Source organism: Clinocottus analis, unplaced genomic scaffold (genome assembly GCF_023055335.1).
Source record: "Clinocottus analis isolate CAN_PGR_092001 unplaced genomic scaffold, fCliAna1.0.p SCAF_7, whole genome shotgun sequence".
In the NCBI taxonomy this organism is placed as follows: Eukaryota; Metazoa; Chordata; class Actinopteri; order Perciformes; family Cottidae; genus Clinocottus; species Clinocottus analis.
Window position 1 is genome coordinate 6111078 of NW_027176229.1, and position 14869 is coordinate 6125946.

The following is a 14869-nucleotide window of genomic DNA, read 5'->3' on the forward strand; positions in this document are numbered from 1 at the left end:
TATATATATATATATATATATATATATATATATATATATATATATATATATATATATATATATATATATATATATACACACACACACACACACACACTGGGGAAGAAAGAGAATTATGAGCATTGTTATTATTAGAATTATTATTAGAATTTTTTTCAGTTACTACATGTCTGTCCACTCCAAGTTTCTATATTTATTATATTTAGCTCTATAACTTAACCATGGCACTATTTTATGTCTTAAATAAAAAATAATCAATTCTTGGAGGGAGCCTTGGATCTAAGATATCAAATGCAACACCTGCTTTTCTATACTCATCGTGCATATGAAGAACTTAAATTTCAACATGATAATAACAACAATAAACAAAAGTATATTGTTAAAAAAAAGTATATTGTTAAAAAATAAATAACCTTTGAAAATTCCTTCTGATGAGGAAATGTGCTGAATACTTCCCTCAAGAGTGAGCTGTGCCTTCCATAATAACTTTGGTCTACTTTGTCACCGTATGTTTCAGGGCGGCCCTGGAGGAGCCAGAGTCTCGCCACATGACGATCCAAAAGAGCAAAGCGGGGACCCTGCGCCGGCGCGGCGCTCGAGCGCCCCTCAGCAAACTGCCCCCCAAAGACATCTTTGATGACGTGATGTTTATGGGTCAGTCGAAGCATTTGGTGTCTGTCGGACAAGCCGAGCTTCTGATTAGACTCAACTTGTATTTTCCGCTTTGGTTTTTCTGCTCTGCGTAGACGACAAGAAAATGAGCAAAGAGTCAAGATTCAAGATGTCATGCGTGTCATACGCACAGATAACAGACAGTTATTCTGTAGAATGAAAAGCTCATTTTGCTGGGTCCTCCTCATACACAGAAATACAATAGACTTAAGATAAACAATAAGGCACAAAATATTAAAGATCAGTATTGCACAAAGATATGACAACAGTCTTGCTCAGTGTATAAAGTGCACTATGCTTTGCTACAATGTCTAAGTTGCAGAATATTGCAAAATCACAAGACTTATGACCTCCATTTATTTTTAAGTAATCCACTTATTGTACAATATCATTCCACAAAAGTAGTTATTGGGACAGGCCCAGAATGCAATGCTCATTAAATGAATAAATCTGACCACAATCCCACAATGAGGTCACCTTTTACCGTATTGCGGCAGTCTGTTAAAGTTACACGTGCTCAAGAGGATCTCCTGTTAATATTTCATGGCTGTTGCTAACAAATAGTTATCAAACAACGTCAAAGTTCTCTCTTTTTACCCACACCTCTGTGAATAATGCGAGTCATTATAGGAGCCAGCGCTAACAGAGCCTCCAGAACAACATCACATCTTTTCCACGGAGAGGCCGGCAGCTCGAAAGCCCGCACAGGGAACTGCTGATTACATACTGTATCAATACAATGGCCTCATATTGTATCCAGGCATTCAGGCAAAAGCAAAGACCATTAAAAACCTGCTGACAGGTGACAAATTAAAGGACAAGCCTGAGTGAAGAAACAGAACAAAAGCTTCCAAACAGGCCCACAAGAGGGCACAGGATTGTCAGACCTTCGCATTCAGTCGATCTCGAGCCGAGACGGCTCTCTCTCCTCTCTCCTCCACGGCCATCAAAACACAAAAGGCTCACATAGAGGGCTGGTTGTGGCCCAGCACTTTACCGCGTTTGGTTTTCTATTCGTCACCCGTCTGTGCATTTGCAGTCTTATTAATAACTCATTCTTCAGATTTTTCACTCTCCTGCATCGCACGTCTTTCTGCCAAGCACTGCCATGGAAACCAGGGGAAGAACAGCGCAACGCTAATGGATCCATGCGTTAATGTGTTTACTGCTTCTCCAGCCAATAGAGAAAGGTAAAAAAAAAGTGAGATCTTATTTTTTCAAGAAGCCAGAAGAGGAAGTCAAAGAAACAACTTGTACTATCATATTTTTAGGAAATCTTTCTTTGCAACTTTAACGGTTTAAAGATGCTGTTGTACAGTAGATCCTTTTTTTTTTTTTTACAGCAGGAAAGACATGTATTTCCCTCTCATGGCAGCATCAGAATGACACGCCTGCACGGTGCTCAGTCATACATTTTGACAGACAATTGTAATAAAATGAAGCTCTGTTTTGTGTTGGCAGTCGGGGGATGGACCAAAGACGACCCGTCCTGTTCGGTGGAGCAGTTCTGCCCCGAGTACAATGAGTGGAGAGCAGCAGCACGCATGGTCAACAATCGCGGCAAAGTGGCGGTGGGTACACTGGAGGGCAAGATCTACACCGTGGGAGGGGAAGACGCCATCACATGCTACAGCAGCGTGGAGAGGTGAGAGACAGTGCGGCTTCTTAATGTCTTTGGCCAACAAAGTCTGCGTGGGGGTCCTAATTTGGCAATTATTTCTTATCTCAAATCATCAAACTTTTAATTCTCCCCCACGGTGTAATCACTTTAAGCTCTTTGAGGTGAATGAGTTCTCGCTGCACGAACCTCGTATCATCATTTGAACACATGTTTTCTTTTGTCACATGCTCCTTCGTGCTCCAGTTAAATGCAATTAAATCAAACTGCTGACTTCATGCGAGGCTGTAACTGAAATAGTTCATATTGGATTATCTCACTTTTCCAGTAAAACGTTATCCTCACTGACATTTCATTACCTCACACCGGTTATCGCAGCGGGAGAGAGTGACAGCAAGTTGTAGCTGGAGTGACGGTTTGAGATAGCAGCCATATCTCAAGGTTACAGTCCAAACCAGGGAGCTGCTGTACTGCTGATGGGGAAACCTCTGCCCTACTGTTCATGTAACTTTAATCAACCAAGAAACGGGCCTCGCACTTCGATGAGAGTCCTAACCAAGACAGAAGCAGCACGTTAGAACGTAGAGGGCACAAAACATGAAGCACAGACTTATATTGCTCAAAAGATGGCGAGAATAGAGATTGACTGTAAAGCTGAATGAAAAGGAATATCCACATGCAAAATGTGAATGTTTACATGTGGCTATTCCTGGAAATGAATAACATTGTGTTCAGCATGGGGAAACTTAAAATGCATTACATAAAACACATTGTAATTCAAAAGAAAAATATTACCTGCAAATCATTTATTTTTTTACAAAAAGGGTTGGCAACTCGATCTCAAAACCAGCTCCATACAGGGAGAAAAACAAGGGGATGAATGAGTATGGCTATTATGCAAATACATTATTGGGCTTGTTAACAAATCAACTAACGTTTGTTATGAAATGTTATGAAATTGATAACATTTATTCTGTAATTGGGCTCATTGATACAGGAATACTGTGCAATATGCTGCACTGTGGACTGAAGGATGTCGGCAGGTCAGGAGGAAGTTTGGTGGTTGAGATGCGAAGGACATCACAGACATCACAGACATCTCAGACATCTCAGACATCACAGACATCACTGACATCTCAGACACGACGTTAGCTCAGAGTGAACAGAAAATGTTTGCTCACATGTGTATGTTGAGCCAAACAGACTCATTAATTTAGCGTGGTGTTGCATCAGAGGAAATTTGGCCTTTTCCAAAGCTTTGATAGATGTCGGGTAGGGAGAGAAGCTGATGCTGATTCTTCAGAGCATCATCACGCTGCATCCATCTGTTCTGATTGCAGAGTCTCTTCCACACCAGAATATAGGCAAAATGACTATTAACCTGAGGTTTGCGAGTCAACAAGAATAATACGCTGCCCCCTTTTAACCCAATACTGTGTACTTTATCACTATGTAAGGTAGAGGGAAAGAAATATCTGTTGAAACATGTGTTGTTGTTTACATAAATGACCAGCAGAGGTCAGCATTGGGGCAGAGATTAGCTGAAGACAGTTAAACATCAAACCACAACCCATCTTTTTAGTGAGCAAAAGACCTCCCAACATCTTTGCAGGATTTCTTTTTTTTTTCCTCCAAATGTTCTGATACACAATCTTTTTTCAAAAATCGCAGAAAAAACCTTTCAGCATTCTTTTTAGATAGATATTTAATTACTTTATTGATCCCCCGTAGGGAATTTCATGGTCCAAATAGCTCAAGACATCACACCACATAACATATACAAACACAGACACACTATTGAAAAGGATTGTCCAAATTAAAAATTAAAAACAAGTTGGGTGAGAAGAAGTCCAGGCTGGGGTGGAGGGAGGGGGGGGGGGGGGCGGGGTGCTGTGCAGAGGGCTAACATAGCCAGTAGATAGTGAACATTGTAACATTACACACACTTACTCTCTCTCTCTCTCTCTCTCTCTCTCTCTCTCTCTCTCTCTCTCTCTCTCTCTCTCTCTCTCTCTGCCTTTCCTGTTGCACATTTCTTCCCATCTCCTCTCCTACTCAAATGTCTCAAATGAGCTGGCTCCGCCTCCACTTCCCACAGTCAGCCACTCCTTCACTGAATTCCAGCCAGTTAATGTCCATCATGGCTGGCTTGTCCCGAACCAGCTGGGGCTCTCAACTTCATTCCCAGAGTGCATCCATTTTCGGAGAACGTGCCACTCAAGGCAAAAATATTTGCCAATTAGTAAAAAGTGTTGGTTTTATGGGATGTGGGCTTTCCCATTTAATGGCCTCAGATGGAGAGAAAAACATGTTTAATAACCTTCCAGTGGAGAGGAGACACAACTCGAATCCCTTCTCCCAGTGCAACTGTGTTCCTCAAAAGCAATCGCGAGCATACGTCTCTCTGAAGGCGTGGGCTGTGTGTTGGTTCTACTCAAGTTGAATGAATACCAGCAGCACCTAATTTCACTCTTCGAGACTTTTGACGTCCTCTCTGCACCTTGACCCCGCCCCCGTCCCGACAGGTACAGCCCCGACACAGACAGCTGGAGCGCAGACGTAGCACCCTTGAGCAGCCCCCGCGGCGGAGTGTGTGTGGTGGCGATGGACGGATACCTGTACGCCATCGGAGGACACGACGGCATTGCCGCCATGAACACTGTGGAGAGGTATGGAAGCATGCTGCGAAAGGTCTTGATGGTATTTTTTAAAATGAACTGTGAATCATCTCAATGCAGACTGTAAACAAAGGGGGATCTATTTCACATTAAGTGGCACTACCATTTATCTTTCCCTCCATAATATCCCACAGTCATAATATATAATATATGTTTAAAGCACGCTTTGTTTCATTTGTCTTTGCGAGACACAAGTATGCCGCATCTTACATATATCTGGAATGAAAGCAGAGATGATTTTAATTACCTGACATCTCAGATCACTTTGAGAGCAATCCGGAGTGACTGAGTTAGAGGAAGGAACATGATTCATGTGAGTTATGTAAACACGTGACTGGCTGATGTCAAATTGGTCATGATGACCTTGTTTTTGTTGTTGTGCTCTTTCATTTTTTGGCTTCTAGGTATGATCCAAACATGAACACATGGAGCAAGCAGGCAGCAATGCTGACCCGCCGCACCGGAGCGGTGGCCGCGGTGCTGGAGGGTCACTTGTATGTGATCGGAGGGAACGACGGCGACATGGCTCTGAACTCGGGTGAGAGATGTGGCGGACAAAAAAGAGAGAAGGCATCAAACTTCACAAATTGTCAGCCCAAAGCTACTCAATCTTAAATTATATGAAACCCCCCTAAAAGAAAAGATAATCCAGTAAATCCAGAAGAACTGAGAGAATGAATTTATTCTCAAACTTGCCAATGATTCATTTGCTTTCTATCGACTAATTGATTTACTGACTAATGCTGTCAGCACTTGTTTGAATTATTAATCAATTATTGGAATACTCAATTATAAATCTAACTACATACACTTGTTTTTAATTGTCTGCTGATGCTTGTTGAGTTTATAGAGCGAGGATGTGACTTTTTACAGCTGGCAAGTCTTCCAAAGTAGCACTTTAAGAAAAGAATAACAAATGCAATAAGCTTAAAGGGATACTGCTCGTTTTTTATGTGTGAATGCTGCTTAAAAATAGCTAACTGTTATTTTGCTGCTATTTTGTGCTTCCAGGCACTTTGTGATTTGACTTGTTCCCACCATTGTTATTATTTTTTTAGTTTTAAATCTCAGCTGCCGTTGACAGCTTTCTGACGTGTGGCAGAAATTTAGTTACACATAACCGCTTACTTGACCTTTTATTCAAGCCCATATTCACACACACACACACACACACACACACACACACACACACACACACACACACACACACACACACACACACACACACACACACACACACTTAAGGCCTGTGCCCTTGCCAAAGATAAACAGGGGTTATGTTGTGCTGCCACTCATCACTGACTATTTCAGTCTGTGAGAAGAGCACATCAGGGAAATTCCCACAACTTTGTTTGGATTCCATCAAACATTTACTGTTGTTATATCTTAATAGAGGCTTTTATTGAAAAACAAATAGATCTAAATAAATCTTGCATTACGTTTCAGCTTTTTTTTGTGGGTTCTTTTTATTGCGTTCAATGTACCCTGGGCGTTTTGTGTATATAAATATAAGCTCTGCCTGTCCATAAGGTAGCGTTACTCATACAGTGTGTGCAGTCCTCTATTAAACGGTATATGTGGCCTCTTATGACTCCCGCTATCCTCTAAATGTCCCCCAGTGGAGCGATACAACCCTGTAGACGGTACCTGGTCGATATGCGCCCACATGCTGAGTCCCAGGGAGAACGCCGGCTGCGCCGTGTACCTGGGCTGCATCTACGTGGCCGGGGGCAAAGACGAGCTCAACCTGAAGCTCTGCGGCGCTGAGAGGTTTGACCCGGACACCAGGAGGTGGACTCCTGTCAAACGCATGAGAAGCAAGAGGGACGACGTGAGTAATGGATCAGCAAGACACATCAGGTGTAAGGCCTCTCCGAAGACTTCAGGTGCATTTTATTTTTATAAACGATAGGAGAAGAAAAAAGGGAGGGAAGCAATCCAACTGTCACGACTGAGTGAAAGACACAGTTCTCAACAGATTTCACATTTTTCAGTGGAGGTTAAAAGGTGTCATCACTATGTTTGGATCCCACAGACTAAATGTTTGTTGCTTTCTCTCTACATAAGAGCACAATAACGGGTGAAACTCTGGTAACTTGTCATTTCTTATTTCTGGCATGCCGGTTTGCTCGGTACAAGCCTTGAACATGTTCACCGCTGTAGTTCAACGTTTGACACGTGCCGATGACCACCAAACAGAGATGATGGGGGGAAAAAACATTAGTTTCGCAGGTGTTTGGTCATGAACCAAATATGGAAGAAATAAATCATTTTGACCTGATGATGGTGCTAGATGAAACATTAATGGAGCACCAAAGTTGTTACAATTCATCCTGATGGGGTCGCTATTGAGGCTGAAAGCTGTCTAAAACACATTTTGTGTATTGTATGCTAAAACTATTGAACTATTGAATTTAAGCTGTTACAGAAGTATGATGGTGCAGTGTAATGTAAATACTTAAGGAACCCCCCCTGGTTTACTGCTGCTCTGCTTTTTCTATAACATATAAAAGAGCATTTCATTTGTTGATGGAACTTTCTATCCTCCTCTCACACTCACTCGTGTGTATTGTGCCTCAGATGTCCCTCGTGGTGTTCAATGGTGCCTTGATGGCTGTGGGAGGCTCTGATGGCGTCACCAATCTGAAAACACTGGAAGTGTACTGTCATGAAACCAACACGTGGAGGTAAGAGGAAAACCAATGCCCGGGACTTATTTGATGCTGCGAATATAATTCTAAATCCTGTTGCGCTTTTCTATGGTCTTTCAAGAGATTACTCTTCATTCAAGTAAGGCTCCAGAATATTTGGTGGTTAGGATCTACGTTTGTTTTTTAATGTGACACGAGACAGACGGATGAGACTACATAAGGCAAAACCTAATACAATGGAAAAAATCAAAACAGAAAAAACAAGTATATAGTACAATGGAGGAGCAGAGCAGTTGAGAGAGAGAGTTTTCCTAACTACTCAGTTTTTTTCAACAACCAATAGGAGATACCAAGTTTGAATGAGCTGGATCACATAAATAATTCGGATCACACACTTGTGAGGAATAAAACATGTACATTATTTATGGTGTGGAATTACACAGTTTGCAGTGTGGTGCCATAAAAATGTCCTTTGTTCAAAGTCATGGACGATGTTAACTTAAAAAAGTGCTACGATGAACGAGGAGAAAAGAGAAAAGGCCTCGTGACCCATGTCGGAGAAATCACTCCTCTTCAATTTAAATGAAACAATTACATCAATTCATGATACCGATTGCGCTCCATCGCTCTCCGGTATGATGCAGCTGCCAAACGAATTTCAAGCTAAGCACTGAGAAACTTTACATCAAGGGATACTGCTCATTTTTTATGTGTGAATGCTGCTTACAAATAGCTAACTGTAATTTTGCTGCTAGTTTGTGCTTTCAGGCATTTTGTGATTTGACTTGTTCCCACCATTGTTGTTATTTTTTTAGTTTTAAATCTCAGTTGCCCCTCTATCGCCGCTCTATCGCCGCTCTATCGCCGCTCTATCGCCGCTCTATCGCTCTCCGGTATGATGCAGCTGCCAAACGAATTTCAAGCTAAGCACTGAAAAACTTTACATCAAGAACTGCTTCTTCTAGCCAGACAAAGTCATCCACTTTGTGATTCATGTGTGGCGAGCTGATGTAAGGCTCCTATATCTAATATACGCCTTCAGGCTCCGCTGCTCACTGAATCGGAGTGCTTCAATGTCTGAGTCTGTCTTTCCTCCCTCCATCTGTTTATAGACACTTTGGAAGCATGAAGAGCAAGCATCCAGGCGGGAGAGTGGCTGTGCTGTGCTGAGACAGAGGCTCACATTATGTGAAGAGGACAGAGGTGTTGCAGAGAAATAGCCCGACTACACATTGTGATGTTGTTTGAATAAGGCAGGATAACGACTGAATAACTAACGGGTTCGCTTCAAAATGAGACATCGCTGGCTGCATTAGTTAAAAGCTGGCAGCTGCTGTTACAACGTGACCCGCAGCATTAAATTAAAGCACATTAAAGGATACCATTCAAGTTATGGGTCATTTTTATGTCTGGAGCATAAAACTGAGCTTTTTTTAGAGATGAATCAGCAGCAAATACATCACAGGTTTTTTATTTCCCCTCCAAAAAACAGATATGTCGAATATTTGGATATTTGCACCACCATAATGATAGCCAGACCTATGCTGTTTTTACATTATCCCAGCCGAGCCAATTGTATCGGTCTAGCACTAACCATTACATGAGACAAGAAGAGTGTGATGTTTATGACAAAGCGACCCATGTTTCACAAAATAGTGCATGAGCGCTGCTTGTGAATATTGTAATTTGTGTCGTGATGTTTTATTGATACGAGTATAACAGGTATGAGCCACACAAATGAAAGGAAACATGGAAGTAATTCAGGTGTTTGGTTCAAGAATGTGCAGGATTTGTAGGTGAAAAGAAATACTCCATTGTTTGAATATTAAGTATTTTGCTTCAATGTTAATCTTATTTGTCTTGAAGGTGAGAAACGGAGGTGGGAGGTGGAGAAAGTGTACTGAATGTATTCAAAGTAATATAGTTAAATGGTGTAATAATGTGTGCGTAATGATGTGTTTTTGTGTGTGTTGTGACTCTTTCTGTTTTGCTCCAGTAATTATTTCCCCTTTGAAATGTAGATATTCATCTTGTAAGCATAGATCAGCTTTTGGGAATATCTCTGACGCTATCACGCTTTAATTACCCCTCAGCATCCACTGTAAACAAATTAATATTACTATTATGAGATTTCGGCTTTTCGCTTGCATATATGTTCAACATTCAAAAGGCAAGGCAGCCACAGGCTGCAAAATAATAATAAAAAAAAATCAAGTTGTGAGAAAGGAAATCTGTGGGAATCAAGATCTCCAACGAGATAAACGAGTGAGTGAAATCTGACTGCTGGCATGGGAAAGCAGCGTAAGTGGCTGTGTGGGCTTTGAAATGATGACGCTCGGAGCTGTTTCCCCTGGAGAATAATGGGCTGAAATGTGGAGAGGCTGAGCACAAGGAACGCACACAGAGCAACGCGGCTCTTTCCGGAGACACACAGACAAGCCAGCGGTGTCTCCAGCCAGTCCTCGAGCGCACACAGAATGAATATATTTTTCAATTTGAGGGGAACGATCGTGAGACAAATAGCAGAGGACAGAGCACTTGCAGGTATGTTTGACCAGGAGAGAAATAACGGATGTACAGACTAGAGATTGTGGATTTGTAGAAGTTGCCAAAGACTTTGCATGCACTGTGATTACTCCATCTTTAATGATGAATATTGGGACGTAAAGAGAAAAAATAATAAATAACTTAAGAATTGGGGACTGTTGTGGTCTAATTCCAATGCATTGTTTTTAGTTTTTTGGTAATGTCTAAGGGGGGCATTTAAAACCTCGGTAAGACAGATTTACTCGTTTGTACCGAATGATATGCAACTGTTACAACATTTACATACAGTTGCACTTTCCACCTCTTACCAGCAGATGACTCGTGACTGATGGAGACATATAATGCACATACACGGGAGCAACACAAGCATTTCACATCACGTCTATGGCTCATGAAACAGAAGAAGCAGCCTTATTTGTCTATATTTGGCACGGTCTTGGCATCATCAACACAGACGAGTTTACTTTTTTTAGCAAATTGTGGGGAGGGCGAGAAATCATGATGATGCAGAATTGAAGTTTCTATTCTTAGATGTATTTCATTTCACAAAACGCTGAGAGAAGTTTCCTGTCAGCATCAAACACATCAGTGTTCACTGCAAACTTCCCCGGTAGATGGCGAGGCACCCGTGGGTGACTTGAGCGTCTTTAAGGAGAGAGGGGGAGGAAAGGATGCTGATGCTGACAGGAGAGCATGGATACCAGCAGAGACACCGCGGTAAAACGGAGAAAGCCAGAAAAGCGCCATTTAATGCTGGGAAAACAGTCGCACAGGATTTGCGAGCTAATTAAAACTAGAACAAGGAGAGGGGATTATTTGGGTTTCATAGTCGACTGCATACAAGACTAAAAATACCAGTTTGTCCCTCCTTCCGCCGAGCGAAGTAGTTCGTCAACGCCAGCAAATAAAGTTGTTGCTAGGCGACAATGTAGTCTCTCGGTATTGGTGGCAGGTTTGGGGGCTCGCGCATTGATATTTAAATGAACCGTCAGGTGTGCGGATAAATTACGACGTTTTTTTTTTTTGAAGGCGTGTTAGCCAATCAGCGCCGAGGACCGGGACTAGTTTTTTTGTTTATTTTACCTACCAACCTAAACAACCCAGCATGGAAGCCGACAGATAGTTAGCTAACAGCTAACCTAAGTACTGACAGTAAGCTAGCTCGTTAAGACCCAGAGTTACTGTCGCCAAGAGTGTCGACAGCCGTAGGAGTCTTGGTTGCCACCAGCTGACACACAGGGGTCCTTCCTTTCTTAATTACCTGTTTCACAACGATGGCGGGGCTCGCGCAGCCCGGGCGAGTTGATGGGAGACGTCCTCCGGCTCACAGGCAGCGATGCGTCGCCAGTGCGCGGAGGAGGTTATCTAGACCCAGCGGGTGTTTACGATGATGGGACCTCGGGCAGACACGGGGAAGCAGCCAGGTAAACCGGAGTTAGCGAGAAAGTCGAGTCCGATTTTTAGCCCGCTTTCCCTCGGGGGGAGCCCGGCTTTTCTCCCCTGTGACTGTTGTGCTCATGCATAAGTTATACTCCAACGTCAACCTGGTGTATGTTTTTAGTGTGTGTGTGTGTGTGTGTGTGTGTGTGTGTGTCTTTATGTAATAACATTCGAGCTGTTCTAATTTCATATTATGTTAAGTCTTGTTGACTTAATTATGTGGAAGTTTAACTATAAGCTCTTGGTACAGTTTGGGTTGCATCCTCTCTGTTTTGCTTGACTTCTGTTGTCCAGCAGTATATGAAACTGTCATGAAGATTTTTCTTAGAAGCCAGAAGTTGCTCAGAAATCTACCAAAAGTAGTTTTAAACGCTTTTGCGCCGTTACTGACAACATTTTTCTTTGATTCATGATGATTTTTGTTTTAAAGATAAAGCCAAATCTTTTTTTTTTTTTGTGTGTGTGACCAGAAATAAAAACTTACAGGACACATTTTTTTTATATATTGCTTATGGTCTCTGCATTGTAGTCTCATGTATAGTAAGTGGCCTCTACGTTGGGCCTATATCGCAAAACATTACATTTAAAGAAGACGACAGATTTCCATGGATCCTATAAGTTGGTTCAGTTGGGTCTTATAGAGACCAATTTTATCTGCAGTATTGTGGACTCTTATAAGGGGCACTTCTGTTCCCTATTATTGTGGTCACTTTACCTCATCCATTATGTCGTTCCTCAGAGGTTGCACACTCTGTATTTCAATAATGGATGAGGCTGATCTTGGTACACTTGCATTCATTGGCTCTTTTTTTAATTATTGTATGTCCTTGCTCCTATAAAATCAGTCTTTTAGTGACCACCTCAATGTCCTGTTTTCCTCACCAGCACACCAATTTGTCATCTCCCCACTGCCTTTCCTTTTACTGAGGGTTCGTGCTTTCCCTGGTAAAGCAGCGAGAGTGTGTCTCTGGGTGCTATTAGCCCACTCTCAAGGCTGCCCACACTGCACGAGGACACACACACACACACACACACACACACACACACACACACACACACACACACACACACACACACACGGTTGTGGCTTAAATGGATGATTTTAAAGTCGTGTAAACAGGATCCACCAATAAATTATGCGATAAGACCTCTAAAAGCCATCTATGCAATAAGATGAACATTGATTTAATTCAAGTGGAAACAAACATTCACACGCCCAGACACATGAATGAAGCCCATCATGTTCAATGGGACGAAACCTTCATCGTGCATACATTGTAGATAGCAACTTCAGTGTCCAATTTCTGCAGTTATTTTCTTCTCCCCGTGTTTCTTCGAGGGCAGAAAAATGATTTAACACCACTTGATTAGGCAATTTTATTTTTTATTTTATTTATTTGCCTCCTTTCTCCTTAGAGTGCCTAAAATACATGGGTAAATCATAGCTGATCAACCCACCTCAAATGCTAGTTTCCACTTTATCAGAATACGCACTATAAATAATAAAACAACAGCGAACACATCAATATTAAACCGCGCCGTTAGAAGTATGCCAGTGTAATTTTGCTCCGTTCAGAGAGCAGCGCATTCCAGAGGTCTGGCTGAACTCTTGAGGAGAGTTAAGCTGAGACACGGGCAACGACTGTAGTTGTATTACTAAGTCTGAAAGAGGTGACCAGAATGTTTAATAACTGTGTTTAAACTATCGCTCCCTGTCTTTCTTGTCCATTTCCTTTTTTCTCTCGCTCTCCCGCTTGTCACTCATTTCGCCCCCGCAAGAGGCAGCCATGAGCCCTCCCCGTCGGCAATCGAGCCCTCTACGCCGGCAATCGAGCCCTCCCCGTCGACAATCGAGCCCTCTGCGCCGAACCTCCAGTTCCCATGATGACAGGTAATTTCCTGAAGCATATAATTCCCCTATATGTATGTGACATGGTGGGAACACGTGTACATATACGCACCAACACTGTATGCACTAGACGCACACACAAACGCATGCACATTTACTGTTATGTAAAGTAGGTGGGTTGTATTTTCGTACCCGTCAGTCCTTGAAGTGTCCACTTTGATGGTGGGAAACCGACTTATAATTCATTTGATTGTAAGCTTTTATTTTGTTTTATTGGACAGCTGCGTCTAATCTTTTGGGTCAGACTGTCATGCATGACTTTCTCTTTTACTCAAAGAAACCGTCTGTTTCACTTTTTTTTCACATATAACACTGGTGACCGAACGGCTTAAGAGTTAGACATTTTTGTCTTCTTAACAGTCAGTTACTTTATTTCGTGTGGTGAGCTCATACGAGGGGGTCGCCTCAGATTCAAAGGGTTCTCCTAAATTCAGATAGCTGTCAATGACGTAAGCATAATGACTGCCACCCGTGTGTTCATGAAAATGGAAAATTAGCATAGTTGAAGCATCAATAATATCATATAAGGCATTGCGTCCTGGCCCTTATGTCATATATCAAAGTACTGCTTTTGGGGGAAAATCTACACTCTTCAACATTGTCAGCAGCGGAATTAAAGCACCCGCTAAAGCCAAGGTAAAAAATACCAAGTTTAAACAAAGTTCTCCTAAATTACTTGTGTACGAAATGTTTACAAACCAAAAAAAGATTGAGTCTGTGCAGTGAATAGAATAAATACTATAGTATGAATACTATTCACTGCACACACACATTTTCAGGTGCCTTATTGTGGTCCGCGAGCACAAAAATATCTGCTGAAATGTTACTGCAGTGTACCAGACTCTCTGAAGCTGGCATGTCAATGAGTTGATGCTGCTGTCCTTCTCGTCCCGCAGGCCCTCCACCGAGACCCTGCAGAGGAACAACAGCAGCAACTCTGGCGTTATTCTGGACATCTCGGCTCTCAAGATGGCAGAGGTGGACACGGAGGTGCCACCTCTTCCGCCTCGCTATCGCTTCAGGGATTTGCTGCTGGGGGACCAGACATTACAGAACGACGACAGGTAGCATGAAAAACACTGTTGGTGTAACTGTACAACAGTATATGATAGGGAAATACTCATGGATATCCACGGAGGGGCCTGTAAGTTTGTTTGCGTGTGCGTACATGCACTTAAATCATCTTCAAACCGCCCTGGATGCTGGAAACACTGTTTTCACACGTTTATTATATTCAACACATTCCGGGGTTTACCTTGTGCCGAATATTGTAGTTGCTGCATTCGCTTTCCCTCAAGCTGCTTCGTCTGCTTCTACCTCGGTTACTGTTTTCCTACATTTCCCAGAATGACTA

General features: G+C 42.3%; 2 protein-coding genes across 16 annotated transcripts in view; both read left to right on the forward strand.

Annotated features, from left to right (window-relative positions):
* Positions 1–9561, forward strand: part of si:ch73-29c22.1 (kelch-like protein 20) — a 12508-nt gene extending 2947 nt beyond the window's left edge. Inside the window, exons 2-8 of the mRNA XM_068566635.1 lie at positions 518–654; positions 2134–2317; positions 4816–4959; positions 5373–5506; positions 6588–6799; positions 7549–7655; positions 8732–9561. Coding sequence (XP_068422736.1) covers positions 549–654; positions 2134–2317; positions 4816–4959; positions 5373–5506; positions 6588–6799; positions 7549–7655; positions 8732–8789 — 945 coding nt within the window. The 5' untranslated portion in view covers positions 518–548 and the 3' untranslated portion in view covers positions 8790–9561. The remainder of the gene's footprint in view (positions 1–517; positions 655–2133; positions 2318–4815; positions 4960–5372; positions 5507–6587; positions 6800–7548; positions 7656–8731) is intronic.
* A 79-nt stretch (positions 9562–9640) lies between these two features.
* The window catches only part of LOC137805005 (potassium channel subfamily T member 1-like), a 63626-nt gene continuing 58397 nt past the window's right edge, over positions 9641–14869 (forward strand). For 10 of the 15 annotated variants that reach the window (XM_068604609.1, XM_068604610.1, XM_068604617.1 and 7 more), the window contains exons 1-3: positions 9642–10163; positions 13386–13497; positions 14412–14579. In XM_068604609.1, coding sequence (XP_068460710.1) covers positions 10097–10163; positions 13386–13497; positions 14412–14579 — 347 coding nt within the window. In that variant the 5' untranslated portion in view covers positions 9642–10096. Of the gene's footprint in view, positions 10164–11118; positions 11591–13385; positions 13498–14411; positions 14580–14869 lie in introns of those variants that run through there. The other 5 variants (XM_068604613.1, XM_068604616.1, XM_068604621.1 and 2 more) reach the window with 2 other exon arrangements.